Source organism: Syngnathus floridae, chromosome 3 (assembly GCF_059516105.1).
Source record: "Syngnathus floridae isolate MCC-2025c chromosome 3, RoL_Sflo_1.0, whole genome shotgun sequence".
Taxonomy (NCBI): Eukaryota; Metazoa; Chordata; class Actinopteri; order Syngnathiformes; family Syngnathidae; genus Syngnathus; species Syngnathus floridae.
Window position 1 is genome coordinate 8,050,335 of NC_142415.1, and position 14,666 is coordinate 8,065,000.

Here is a 14,666-nt window from a genome sequence, read left to right on the forward strand (position 1 = left end):
CATGACATGTAATATTATTCTGTGGCACAGACAGGCTCCAAAATGCATGAAAGAAAAGAGATGGTACAATGAATGTATAATATGCCATTTACAGAGTGGGTGGTAATTACACCCTTAATACTGCTAGCTTGGAAATTAGACTGACCCAGAAAGTAGGGTCAATTTGACCCAACTTTGATTTGTTTTGCAAAAATTGTTTTGGACCGAAAATGTTTTGTTTTTTTAACATTTGGCTCAACTTCCTGGGTCGGTCCAATTTTTTTTTTTAACCCAAATTGGGTTGATTTTAACCCAACAATTTTAAGGGTGTACCAAGGAAATGAAATACTCACAATACCTAACGACCACGACTGATTATCTTAAATAGGTGAACTACCATAAGTAATATCCATGTGTTTTCCAAAGTGTTCTAACCAGTATCAAACTTGAATTTTTTGTTTTGCTTCAATTGTACACTAATTCTTGATTTTAAAATAAGAAATGACTATCCTGCTGTTGCCAAACACGATTGGTTTAAAAAAAAAAAAAAACATGCTTAAAGTGTGAATTATTCGGTCTAGCTTCATGTTATGGCTTCTTGTTTTTCTGCAGCTTCGGACAACAGCCAGAGATTCCAGGAGACATGTTTTGCCTTTGCATTAACGCCACAGCAAGTCCAGCAGATCAGCAGTTCAATGTAAGACAAATGAAACGCCATTTTTGTCCCAGCCAGACTGTGAATTCTCAGGCTGCTTGGTTCATATCTGCTTTTTCTGCATTAAGGGACATCTCGGGGACCAAATGTGATTTCTCAGTTCAAGTCCAATTGCGGTTTTGCCTGTCAGAGACAAGCTGTCCTCAGGAAGATCATTTTCCACCCAGTTTGTGTGTGAAAGTAAACGGCAAGCCATGTAACCTGCCGGTGAGAAACACTGACACAAACAGATGCTGTACACAAGCAGCCATGTTTTTAGTTGGATCTTGATACAATACTTGTAATCGTGACATGTTGTTGCCATTTAATATCACAGGGTTATCTTCCTCCGACCAAAAACGGTGTTGAGCCCAAGCGGCCCAGCCGACCCATCAACATTACCTCACTGGTGAGATTGTCCACGACAGTCCCTAATACCATTGTGGTGTCCTGGACTGCTGAGATTGGAAGGGTGAGCGACAGAGAGATGGATTTACTGAAATCCCATATAGAAGGCATGAAAATGCGTGTTCCCACTCCCAAACTTGTATGCGCTGTTGGTTTCCCATGTTGTGCCACATTTAATAAGTTTGGCTGTAGGCGACTGTCACATTTTGAGGCTTTTGCACTTTGATGATGTTCTTCATTGGAAAATTGGGAGTGCACCACCTGGGAAAATACAATTTGAAGGTATGGTGATGGTATGGGAAGTGTTAGTGGAAGACAAACATCAGCTGTCCATCCTACCTAACAACGACATTGATAACATTTCGTGTTAAAGTAATACTTCATTACACGGTGCTATCAGGTCAGAGCTAGGCTGTGGGGCTATGCCCATGACGTGCGCCCGCTAGTGTACGCCAAATGATCGACACCTTTTGCGCCGTCGGTCTCTGAGTGGTTGGGGTTTTTTTCCCCTTGTTTCTTTTTTTTTTTTTCTTTTTCTTAGTAGCTATTGTTTCTGTCAAATCAAATTCGAGGCATAAGATGAAGCTAGCAACAATTGATTTTTTTTCACAGATCATATTTAATTTGGTCAAATGTCAAATCTTAATGACTGTTAAAAAAAAGCCTTTTATTGCAAAAAAGTCAATTCTATTGATGTTTTTAATGTGCTTAGTAAATAAATTTAATTGGTCTGAAGCATGAAATGAAATGAAGAAATGCATCATTTTGGTACAGATTTAAGCAAGAAACATTACGCGGGCCCTATAAAATGATGTCTTGAGCCAGATCTGGCCTCTGGGCCTTGAGTTTGACACCATCCAGAAGCTTTAAAACTGCAGTGCTGAATAGACAACTAAACACACTATGCTTGTTTTTTTGTTTATGGATTTTGAAAAATGTTGACGCAAGCAGAAAAGAGCTTTTCTGCCCACCATCTCTCATTTTGCATCTATTCGTCACACACAGTGATGCCGTTTGCCCCTGTATTTCAGATGGGCTACTTAAAGATGCGAAATTAGCCAATGCAATTCCTCTTTGGTTTGTTGAATAACATTGAACCATGCTAAATTGATCTATTTGCCTATAGGTATATAGCCTAGAGGTACTCCTCAAAATGCCCAAAATTACCAGTGTAGCAATTTAGACGGATGCAATTCTGGGTCCCCCAGTGAGTAAATCAGCTTCCACATACGTTTGGGTGAACAATCAATATTTTTTTTTTATTTTTTTTTTTTTATTGTTTTTGCACACAGATGCCTTGAGTAAATTACCTCCAAACTCTTCCAAGGTCTACCTTTCTTTGCAATTCTAGAGAAATACAATAGATGGCAGTATTACACCTGTCAAAATTGTCTTAGGAAAGCAGGCGTCTATTTGGTACCCTTTGATTTAGTATGTTGTTTTTCACCTCCACAGAATTACTCTATGGCAGTGTACTTAGTGAAGCAGCAGTCCTCCACGGTGCTTTTACAGAGGCTTCGGGCTAAAGGCATAAGGAATCCAGACCACTCCAGAGCACTCAGTAAGGCCTCTCTGAACTCTTTGTGTTAAGTAAAGCTCAGGTCCAATTATGGTGTGCCAATTTCGAGATACCCATTAATTATCTATTCTTTGCTACCCCCAGTGACAAATATCTGTTCTATAATGGACAGATATGTATATTTATTTTTACAACACTATGGCAGTGTGCAATGTGACTGTAGTCTGCAATATGCATAAGATATCAAATTTACAGCAATCTGACTAATCTTTAGTTTTTATTACACTTTGATGTTGGTATTTATTATTCCCCCCATTTGCCTACAGTCAAAGAGAAGCTAACAGCAGACCCAGACAGTGAGATAGCAACAACTAGCCTTCGTGTGTCTTTGCTCTGCCCGGTAAGCCTGCTTCTTTCATTTGAAGGCAATCTACAGATGTTTCATTGCATGAAGACACATTACCAAAATTATTGTGCTGAATTATTGTGTTCATTCTATTACATTCTTTTTTTTTTTCTACATAGACCTGTCAGTCTCTTCTCGATCGCTAGTGTGCACCTTTTCCACATGCTTGACGTGTTTTTGATGCTACCCATAGACAGTACCTTATGCCCCTGCTATGCGAGTGACCTCTCTATTGCCTTAAGACATATCCTTGCACCCTTTTCAGCTCGGAAAAATGCGGCTGATGATTCCATGCCGGGCGCTGACATGCTCCCACCTGCAGTGCTTTGACGCCACACTGTATATTCAAATGAACGAGAAGAAGCCCACCTGGGTTTGTCCTGTTTGTGACAAGAAAGCCCCTTATGAACTCCTCATCATCGATGGGTAAATTACGCTGCTTCTCATCCCGTGGCAGAGCAATGTAATGTTTTTTTTTTTTTATGGGATGGTCTGTTTTATTTGTATTTGATCCAATCCTGGAAAAGTTATGAATTTTAGAATATACATGACAGCAGTATGGTCAAGTAAGGTTTATTTTAATTGATGAAACAGCATCATCATGATTACTTAAACCTTATACCATTTATCTGATCACCCTGAATCTGAATACAGTAGTCTCCATTTTAATCCAAATGTGATTTAATGAATAACTGAAATATATCAGGTTTGCACAATTGGGCACTTCTTTAATTTGACTTGCATAGCTGTTATTCTTCATCTCACTGTTAAATCACTCAGGCTTTTTGTGGAGATCCTAAACAGCTGTGTGGATTGCGATGAGATCCAATTCAAGGAAGATGGGAACTGGGCCCCCATGAGGACAAAAAAGGACTTGCAGGAAGTCTCCTGTGCTGCTTTAAGCAGCAGCCTGAATGGTAAGAAACGAAATGGTGGCAGGGTTTAGTAAGCAGCAAATAAGAAGGACTGCTAATTAAGTCATTAAATCAATGATACAAGAACCGAATGTAAGGATACACAAACTAGGGAAGCACATATGATGATGATGAAGATGGTTGAGTGTTATCTGTGGGCCACCACATTTTAGCAGCTTGGCATTCGCAAAGTCACCAATTTCCTAATTTTTGTTATGCGGGAGGAACGTATCCTCCAGTATTCTATTGATTACACTATTTGGAATTTTCAGATTTTTTTATTTAATGTTGCAAATGTCTGATATGGAATAAGCACATACGATAATCGGTTTGGTTCCATGAAGATCTACAGAAATCAGAGCATTCTTGCTTTTCTCAGTCTGATATCAGGATTTGGACACTTTTAATATAAACAATGGTTTTAAACAAATAGTAAACGAGTAGTTGTTGATCAAAATAGTTGTCAATTAATTTGATGTTCAATGAATTGTCTATTCATTTTGACATCTACTCTCAATGGCGCTCTCCAGGTCTGTGTCCGATGTCTGCTGGCTCAGATCAGCAGAGCTCCATGTCAGCAAACCACAGCAGTGGCAGTAATGACAGCAGCAGCAAGAAAATGGCGGTGATCGACTTGACGTTAGACAGCTCCTCAGAAGATGACGAGCAGGACACTCCGCCGCCACTGCCGCCACCGCCTCTACCTTCATTGCCTCCTCCCGCCAAACGATCCTGTCCTTCCATTTCCCCAACATCGCCGCCCATCCTCAACAAAGGGTCAGTTAGACCCGGAGCAACGGTTGTGATTTTGTCTGCTCTCATAGCTTGGGAATCATCAAATGTGGAAAAAGCTCACATGGGAAGCGAAGCATGTAGATAATTGAATGATTCATGAGATGTACACTTGAATGCCCGAATAGGGTTTTACCATTTTGCTTGAACAACCACATAAAAGGTTGTGTCTGTGTAACATTTGTACTTCAAATCTCTTGTGACAGTCAGAACGCTTACTGGAGACTTTTCCTGGAGTAATAGACATGAATACCAGTCTCTTAAGTAGTCATTTAGTGAACAAGACTAACTTGGTTTGGTACAATTAGATTGATGTTCTTAAAAGAAATCTTTCATGTTGACTGCATCACGTGAATTCTCACAAAAATGGATTTGATAAACGTACACAATGTTCTAAAATCACTGTATCAAAGCTAAACTCAAATTGTCTTACATTCAAACGTGCTCATGTCAACCATATGACATTTTTCACAACTTTAGCTCATTGGAAGTGCAAAAACACATTGACTTCACTGATGAAATTTCAAGTATGACTCTGTGTGATGAATTGTCCCCACCTACCTCAGGGTGTTGAACCTGCACCACCAGGCCTCCCCGGTGAGTCGTGCATCCAGCATGCCAGCTGTGGACACCAGCTACATGCCTCCTGTCCCGCCACTCATCCAGGACTATAGACCCTACTACCACACCACCAATGACCTTCCAGGTAATGACGAAGACAAGTTTAAGTCAGTGTAGATAGATAGATAGATAGATAGATAGATAGATAGATAGATAGATAGATAGATAGATAGATAGATAGATAGATAGATAGACAGACAGACAGACAGACAGACAGACAGACAGACAGACAGACAGACAGACAGACAGACAGACAGACAGACAGACACAGACAGACACAGACAGACACAGACAGACACAGACAGACAGACAGACAGACAGACAGACAGACAGACAGACAGACAGACAGACAGATGTAATCAAATGAATTGTTGTGTGTCCTCCACTTTACCAGTCTCTCCTATTTCTCTCTGATTTACAGATTTGAACTTCTTTTCGTTCCTGCAAGGTGACAATCATCAGGTATGTGTCACAGTAAAGTCCTCACTGCAAAAAAAAATGCAACCCCTGGCATTGGCATTTAGAAAGCAACATTTTGAAGCGCCACCGTATAATTATATTGAGTCACAACCAGCACGATTTGATTGAAAAGAAAATAGCAGATCGCCTTGGCAACTGAAGCTATTGGCAAAAGACAATGCAAAGAAAGGAAAATGAGAGCACTTTCATGATTATCATGGGCCATGTGCTACTTTTCATCAGCTTTCTGGATGGTGATTATGCCTCCTTTGCAAATTTCACCAGGATGCATGCAGAAATATTTTTTTGCTCGCCATGCATAACCTCAATATTTGTACAGAACCACCATAGTGGTGTGATTCAAAGTCTAACTGTGAACTTAATTTCTGTATTGTGGACTTTTCACAAAATCCATAAAGATTCATTTGGAAAATATGTCACATTTTAAATCAGTAATCTGGAAGTCAGACTGATTGTCAACAGTGAAGTGCTTGCCGCAAATCTTGTTTTGGAAAACCTGCCTAATTTGTATCTGAAAAAAGACTTTTGATTGTTGAAGTTTGGGTCCAGATGCACCTGTAAAGTCCGGTAGCAAGGTATTGCTCACTCCGTGGTGTTGATAGTATAAAGGCATTGACCGAGCATCACATCTTCTTTGACAGCATTACAACATGGTGATGGCGGCGGCCGCCTCCGCCTCGGAGGACCACGAGCTTCTGCTCAACCGCTTCCTGCCCTACAGCACCTCTGGCTCCTCGGCATCTTTACTGACGCCACCCTCCAACGGGGCCGGTGGGTCCAGCAGCAACAGCAGCAGCCTGGTGTCGTCCGGCGGCCTCCGGGATCCTCACTCCTTATCCTCACACTCACATGGCGGGGTGCTGGCCGGCCGGGGTGCCGCAGAAGCAGCGGTGGCAGCTATTTACGGAGGCATTCCTGATGTTATATCGTTGGACTGACTCACAAAGAGTCGGGCCGGATCCAGCGATCAATTTGGCTGCAGGGTAGAGAAATGACTCGCAAACCAGACTAGAATCGTGCGACTCCTCTACGGAGTCGCCGCCTAAGAGGAGCACCAGGCAATGTTGCCTTAAACTGTCGTAAAGGTCAGCTGGGCACATTGATGTTTTTAGTGGCCGGCGTTATGGCTTTACAGCTCTCAACCTGGCACAAACAGCAAAAACTCAAAGGAGGACAGCTCTCTCTTTTTTTTATGAACTCTAGGAGAGGCATCATGTACAGAGAACAAAATCTATTTTCTTCTTTGACTTTTGTATGGTCAACGGGGACACGTCCAGGCTCGTGAGCTGCTTCAACTGCTGTTTCTGACCATGTTTGAGTTTGGCTCCTGCCATGTACCTGCTAACCTGGTTTTGAAGTCCTCACCCTCCTCTTACAGTCATTTCTGTTTTATGTTTATGAATTCTGCTTTTACACAATGTGCATTCCTTTTCACGTTTTCAGGTTACCCCGATTGTGTGATAGGCGAAGCAGTCACATCTGCTTTATCATGTTCACTCCTTTTAAAGATTCCATCAACATCCAGCATTTAGACTGTTCTCAGAGCTTCACAGTATTTATATATGTAAATCATAAAAAGGAAAGAATTTTTTATTTCTTTTTTTTTTTTGCTTATGCCAAAAAGTAACAAGGTACGTACCTTGACGATGATCAGAGTGCAGTCGGAGCGCTTAAAAGATGAAGTGTTCTTTTTTTTCTTTTCTTTCTTTGGACACTTAAAACGCATTCATTGCGACATTCTCACTCAACCATTGGGAATAAATGAACAATGCAGTTGGAATTCAAACAGCAGCCCATCTTAAGGATTCAATCCACGGCGGACTTGAGTTTCAACTTGTGCCTGTTTGTGCGAATACGTCACTGCATGTCAGTGATGAAAGTTTCTCCTGAGTCAAAGAAGGATGTCTTCATATGTCTCCTGGAGGTTTAGCTTACCGTGGACTCTTAGAGTTTGAATGCTGTACAGTTAGGGATGGGCAGTGAGGAAAATGACTACGTTCTATATAGGACATGGTCATTTAGAGCATCTTTGGATGATGGGCAGGTTGCAGTCGTCTGCTCACATTCGCCTCGGCCCCTGTCAGGCTCGCCGTTCGTTTTGCCTGCATGTCTTAAAACCTTTCAAGATTCCACTCCCAGACGTGTGCAGTCAGACAGCACATTCCCAAGTGTCACTGCTGACAACAAGCGGCGTTTTTTGCGGCGCACGCTCCCATAGCTAGGTGACCCACTTTTATTTTTCACTCTTGGCACCTGTTGAGGAGTCCAAATGAAATCTTAGCCATTAGTCAGCATTTTTTGTGAATGGCCCCTGGAGATGTTTGCTTGTTGCTCATAGAGGAGCTTTTGGAACAAACAATTCACTTTGCCTTGTCTCCATTGATCAGATTTTCACAGGAAGTGTATAGTGACTTATGGGGTACCCGGCATTAATTGAGTTCCCATTAGAAAGAAGAAAGAGAAAGAAAGAGAAGGAACTAGGCTCCCTTTTTAATGAATAAACCATAAGAACAGACTCCATTTTCTTCTAATGACGTTTGTTCAAGAAGGAATCCATTAAACTAATCTTTTCATCTTTTCACAAGAACCAACCCAGTCTATCAAACTCACTCAATCATTTTTGGGAGTAAGCTCTCGTGTCTTTCCTGTGTTGTGCAGTATTTTATTTATTTGTGTTTTGAGCAATCTGTGGGAGAATGCGTGAGTATTCTTTATTCCCGTTGAGTTCCCTTTTGTATTTAACTCCCTTCGACAGACGTGTTTTTTTTCTCCCTAACGACAAAGGTACAATTAAGTTCTGAACAAGACATGTTCATTCATTCTCTTGAGAGCTTTAATGGCGTAAGAATCTTAGCCTGCTCATGCAAAAGACAATGACTTAATGGATGTAGCATGCCTTCCTGTCCTTAAGTCATTATGAGTTAACTTAATGGATCAATTCATAATTACGCAATGTGCAGAAAAAATGTTTGATGTTAAGTCATTGGAGCATTTATTAATGATTTGACCACACCCAAAATTTTTAAGCGTGAACGTATAAAAGCATTTGACGTATGGGTTAAAAGCTTTGGAGAAGGTCAAACTAAGGTTGAGTAGCCACTCCCAACTATTGGAGTGAATTCAATGTACTGGAACTTGCATCTGGGCTGCGTATCAGACTACACAATATGGGTGTGTTTCTGCTCAAGTGCCCTGGATAGACAAAAAGTATCTCAAAATGTCCCGATTGTCTACAGCGCTGCCCTTGTGGTTCACTACAGATATTAAGCTACTGTATTTATCTCTCCTTTAAAATAACTGACTTGTGTGAGAGGACAGCTGAGCCTGACAGCATGCAGGGAAGGATAAGCACACGTCTGCACACGTGCACGTTGTAGCTTGTCCATTATCTACCCTGTGAGGTCAGCATGAGCGTGCTGGAGCCCAGCCTACTTTCAATCCAATGGATGAAATGAGGCCACTCCGCAAAAAAAAACAAAAACGCTTATGTGTCCCAATGATCAAAAGGGAAAATTCAACAATGTGTGTATTCTGCCTGTATGGGTTCCTGAATATTCAGATCCAAATGTGTTTGATGTCCGTTTGTACACTTTTTGTGTCGATTCAGAGCCGCGCGAAGAAAGTAATTTATATATATTTTTAAGAGAACGGAAGCCGTAGCTAACTATCGAAGAAAGGACTGTGGCCAATAAAGAGTGTCGTCGATCAGTAATAGTCAACCCCCGCACTCACTGCCTTAAAACATGCACAGGTTTGGTTTCATGGCTCCAACTCCAAAACCACACAAGGCTTTTAAAGAGGACTGTATCGACTACAGTAAACCCTTGTCAGTTTGTACAAATGTACCAAGTGGAAGAAAATATTTATTACATGCATTGGAATAAATTGTTTACTTCTTGAATGTTAACTGTTGATGTAGAAAAGTTTAGATGTATTAAAAGTGCATTCTGCTAATTCACTGTTTGTTTGACCCCCTGAATGGTCCATAACTGCACTACGGTAGCACCAACATGGCTGAGCTACCATTTTATTTTATTATTTAGGTTTGACAAAGATTCTGTCTTTTCATCGATTTTCTCTTCAAACAAAAGACAGTGGTATTCCCGTTTTGTTCCAAGAGGGTTAGCTTTGACCCTTGCTTTATTTACATCCACTTTCCGTTGTAGAAAGATGATGATCTTTAATTCACTGTCATATACCCATTGCCATTTCAGCCTTAGTGTAAAAAATGAGCAGATCACAAACTAGACAGTGAATATTTAATAAACAGTGGACAATGATCGTATTTATTTCACAGAAGCCAGATCAACGGCGACATGTCTGATATGCAGAGAAGCTATTGCAACAGCATGTTAACAAGATTATTTCATTTCCTGCATAGTGGAACGAAGAAGGCCAAGAAGATTTGGCTTGATAATGCGTACACAAATCTACAGTTACAAATACTTCTTGCGTTTATAAGAAGCCATAAATATAAAATTATACATCACTGTCAATAATATACTTCCCACGTAACTTTATATTTTGGAGCCTTGTCCACATCAGGATAATATGAGTTAGTTGTAAGTATAATAATTTAGATTAAAATGTGTATTTTCTAAATTATAACAATATATAGCATATCTAAACTCGCAGCACTTTTTTTTTCTCCACGCAAACTCAAAATTGAGGTTAGCGTGTTGGCTTGGCAAATTACCTACATGACAGAGTCGTGTTTTTTGACTCGTTTAGATGGCACTGTTATTTTAAATAAATGGGTTAAAACAGTGGTTTTTAACTTGTCCGTAGTCCGCGGATGGCCGAATCCACCGGTAGCACCCTCCCCCACGTCGTCCGCGGATGGCGGAACACACCGGTAGCGCACCCCCCCTCGTCCGCGGATGGCCGAACACACCGGTTGCACTCCCCCCCTTCGTCCGCGGATGGCCGAACACACCGGTTGCACTCCCCCCCCCCCCCCCCCTCCTTCGTCCGCGGATGGCCGAACACCCCCCCCCCCCCCCCCCCCCTCTCGTCCGTTGATGGCCGGACACATTCCCCCCGCCGTGAATGCACTAATGAACCTGATGGGGTTCGGTACTTCCAAAAAGGTTAAGAACCACTGGGTTAAAACAATGGCAAGTCAAGGTATTTTTAGACCAATGTTGAACACAGCGCCATCCAGCAGAGTCAAAAAATACAACGGGTTTATGAAGCAAATTCGAAGCTTCATTTCCCTATGACTACATGGAACACAGGGAAAATAGGCATCAAGAAATGTATAAAAGAGCCCCTATCAGAAATCTGTGTAGCCCCAGTTTTAAGCCCCCGCAGCATTTTATTTGATATCCTAAATTGTTTTTCAAGAAAAAAATCCACTGTTTAATAGAAACAGTTTATTGGTTTACATTTTTCTTTTTTTTTATTATGGTCATTTCCACCTTTATTAAAAATATGCAACAATAGAAACACTTAAGTTCACTTACGAAACACTTAGTTGGACTAAATGCTTGGTCACGGACCCAATTTTTAAGAGAAGGTGCCTCTGCTGCTGTCAGTGGCGTGAGAGTCGTGATGATGATGTTTGTGGTAGAGGGGAGGGGGGATGTGAGTGAAAAGGGCTGAGAAGTCGGGGCTGCATATGAGAGCGGCTCATGACTGCAGCGGAGCCAGTCGAGCCATGAGCGAAGACAAATACACCGTTTGGTCCAACAGCTCCACTTTTCTTAACCTGGACGACATTGACGTCTTTGCGGACAAAAGCCCCGTTCTCAGAGTCTTCATCTGCTCGGTTTATATCCTGGTGTGCGCCGCGGGTCTTGTGGGCAACCTTCTGGTCTTCCTTCTGTTGGGGACCAGACAAGAGCGTAAGGCGTCCCGGATGAACTTTTTCGTGCTTAACTTGGCGCTGACGGACCTGCAGTTCGTGCTGACTCTGCCCTTCTGGGCCGTGGACACGGTGCTGGACTTCAGCTGGCCCTTCGGCAGCACCATGTGCAAAGTGGTGCTGTCCGTCACTGTGATGAACATGTACGCCAGCGTCTTTTTCCTCACGGCCATGAGCGTCACCAGATACTTATCGCTCAGGTCGGCTCTCAAACGCACGGACGCGCAAAGCCCCCGTTCCGACAAGTGGACCTGCGGCGCCATCTGGATCCTCGCCACCATAGTCACTTTACCCACCTCGATTTACTCCACCGTCAGCCACGTGAGCGGAGAAAACCTGTGTTTGCTCAAGTTCCCCGGCGGACAGGACTGGCTGGCGGCTTACCACATTCAAAAGATCCTCGTCGGCTTCTTGGTGCCCATTTCCGTGGTGTCTGTCAGCTATATCAAGCTTCTGCGCGTGATCCGCCTCAGGAGTATGAAGACGAGCAACCCCAAAAGCATATCGCGAGTCACCAAGTCTGTCACTATCATTGTGCTCTCCTTCTTCCTCTGCTGGATGCCCAACCATGCCATCACCCTGTGGAGTGTTCTGGTCAAACTAAATGTGGCCAACTGGGACAGAAGCTACTATATGGCGCACACGTACGTCTTCCCGCTCACCGTGTGTTTGGCCCACGCCAACAGCTGTCTCAACCCAGTCATATATTGCCTCATGAGGCCCAACTTCAGGACTAAGCTTCGGCTTCTTATCCACAGACACGTGTCCGATATTTAGTTCAATTATTTATTTATCTATTTATTAATCTTGTTTGTTTGTTTTTATGTTTATGTTGTAAACGGGAAAGTCACCCCCAACATTTTCTTGAGGATAAGTATGCCCCACTAGTCTAAAAACGATATTCTGATTAATATTGCGTTAGTGGAATGGGTCATGCAGCAAAATTCACCCCTTTTTAGTCATCTTGAGAGGGCAGCCATTTTGTCACTTGCTTTTGATTGAAAATGACATCACGGTGTCAGGTCACAATCAATCACGCTTCAGTATGTGAAAACTGGTTAGTCGTGATTGGTTGTGACCTGAGACCTGTCAACTGTGATGTCATTTTCAGTTGACAGCAAATGGCCACCCTTGAGATGAATAAAAACAGGTGGATTGTGCCTGTTTAATTCATATTCCACAAATAAAACAATCAGAACTCTGTGTTTTGACGAGTTCAGCTGCACAGAACATAATTTTACAGAGAAGATTTTGGGATTGACTTGCCCTTTAAACTTTGGGTCAGCGCGTAATTACATGCATTTTAGCGAGCTGTTTTTAGTGACTAGTACTGTGCTTTCATGAACTCAGTGACATGTTTAGATCAGTGGGGGGTGAATTGGCAAAAACCACACTCTGGGTGCTGGGGGTCAGAATTTCTTGTTCGGGGACTTTTTGTTTTGCTCACGTCACAGTTTTTGCTGGACAGGGGGGCTATTTGCGAAGCCTCCCCACTGACTTTATCGGTCGGATGACTCCCAGCCACCTATGAAGATAAAAGCTTTGCAACCGATTTTCTCTCCCCTGGCTCCAAATACAAAGCAGAAAATGGCAAACATGTACAATCAAGATCTGCATTGATTTTAAATGGATAAATGAGTGAAACAAGCCATAGAAAAAAATATAGAAAAAACTTCTTATCTTGGCTCAGAACATCCTGTGTGGACACGCCAGGTTGTTGTGTTGACCCCACCCCCCTCTCTCCCCCGCCCCATATCATTGGGTTAAAATTGTTTTTCACAAAATGGCTACAGTGACCGAAACCTGGCATGATAAGACTAGTGGTTCCTGTACGGGTTTCAGTACAGAAAACCCTTTTGGAAGAAGTACTTCAAGGGCTGTTGAAAACATGGGAATTAGAAGATTGTGTCCAACAAATCTTCAAATATTTAGCCAAGTTTCAGTATTTGTAATGCAATGTATTTGTAATGCACTGATCAATTTATTGTGCTCAGTCTGCTACAGTTATTTCATGCCATACAAAATTAAATTGACACATGTGTTGAGCAGCGTCGTGAGCTGAGGGGTTCCCTGCACTGGGTTTTAAACATCAGTCTCCAAGACAAACAACTGTACTAACCAGTCACCTGATGAACTAAACCAAACTGGAAAGCATATCATGCCACGTGTGGTTGTAACACCACCTTCTCCTTCAGGATCGAGACGCATGTCCAAGCACTTTGGCCTAACTTTCTCGACACAAATCTCTAGCTGCCTGCTTGTTCAAACTTAGAAAATGATCAAGCAAATGAGCGTTCCCATTCCAAATTTTGAACCTGAGTCTCTCAGACCACAAACAATTTCACACACAGCCAAAGTCAACTCTCTTTTGGACAAGTTTCAGACCTGGCGTGGGAACACAACCCAAATGTAATGCAACTACCTAAAATTTTCTCAAAACCCGACAGTGCGCTTTATAGTCCGGTGCGCCTTATATATGGACCAAATTCCTAAATTTAAACTGCCCGAAGCATTGTGTCATGAAATCAATCATAAGTGGCCCGCTGAAGACTATGAATCATGAATCAAAAAGACTATGGATCATTATTTTGTGATTATAAAGTAATTTGTTGCATCTGAAGTTGAAATAAAAAAGATAAAATGGAGAATGATTTGATTTGGATTAATGGTGCGCCTTATAGTCCGGTACGCCTTATATAAGGACAAAGTTTCAAAATGGGCCGTTCATTGAAGGTGCGCCTTATAGTCTGGTGCGCCTTATAGTCCGGAAAAATACGGTAATATGAGGCAGTGCAATGTGTGTGGGATTGAGTTTGGGGGCATTTGCCTGCTGAAGATCTTTCATGATTTTCCCGGTGATAATTTCCAATTCATGGCTTCAGTTCAAAGGCTTTGACGAAGAACAGCAACACACGTTTATCCGGACACAAAGGATTTAATGGAGTTTTGTAGCTTCAAGTAGTGCTCGACATACTGATGTAACAGAA

At 42.1% G+C, this 14,666-nt stretch overlaps 2 protein-coding genes across 2 annotated transcripts in view; both read left to right on the forward strand.

The window, feature by feature from the left end:
* LOC148400311 (E3 SUMO-protein ligase PIAS1-like) overlaps positions 1-9,767 on the forward strand; it is a 33,214-nt gene extending 23,447 nt beyond the window's left edge. The window contains exons 3-13 of the mRNA XM_088371616.1: positions 592-676; positions 763-901; positions 1,011-1,145; positions 2,537-2,642; positions 2,927-3,000; positions 3,272-3,432; positions 3,787-3,923; positions 4,451-4,697; positions 5,279-5,418; positions 5,755-5,795; positions 6,455-9,767. Of these exons, the coding sequence (XP_088227742.1) occupies positions 592-676; positions 763-901; positions 1,011-1,145; positions 2,537-2,642; positions 2,927-3,000; positions 3,272-3,432; positions 3,787-3,923; positions 4,451-4,697; positions 5,279-5,418; positions 5,755-5,795; positions 6,455-6,751 (1,562 nt within the window). The 3' untranslated portion in view covers positions 6,752-9,767. The remainder of the gene's footprint in view (positions 1-591; positions 677-762; positions 902-1,010; positions 1,146-2,536; positions 2,643-2,926; positions 3,001-3,271; positions 3,433-3,786; positions 3,924-4,450; positions 4,698-5,278; positions 5,419-5,754; positions 5,796-6,454) is intronic.
* A 1,694-nt stretch (positions 9,768-11,461) lies between these two features.
* On the forward strand, positions 11,462-14,245 carry LOC148400313 (relaxin-3 receptor 1-like). Its single transcript, XM_088371288.1, has one exon. It carries the CDS (start codon positions 11,473-11,475, stop codon positions 12,454-12,456), a length of 984 nt encoding a protein of 327 aa, XP_088227414.1. The 5' UTR covers positions 11,462-11,472; the 3' UTR covers positions 12,457-14,245.
* Positions 14,246-14,666: the final 421 nt, after the last annotated feature.

What these genes read in the sequence shown, in the direction of transcription:
- LOC148400313 (XM_088371288.1), top strand. Translation starts at nt 11,473, where the DNA reads ATGAGCGAAGACAAATACACCGTTTGGTCCAACAGCTCCACTTTTCTT.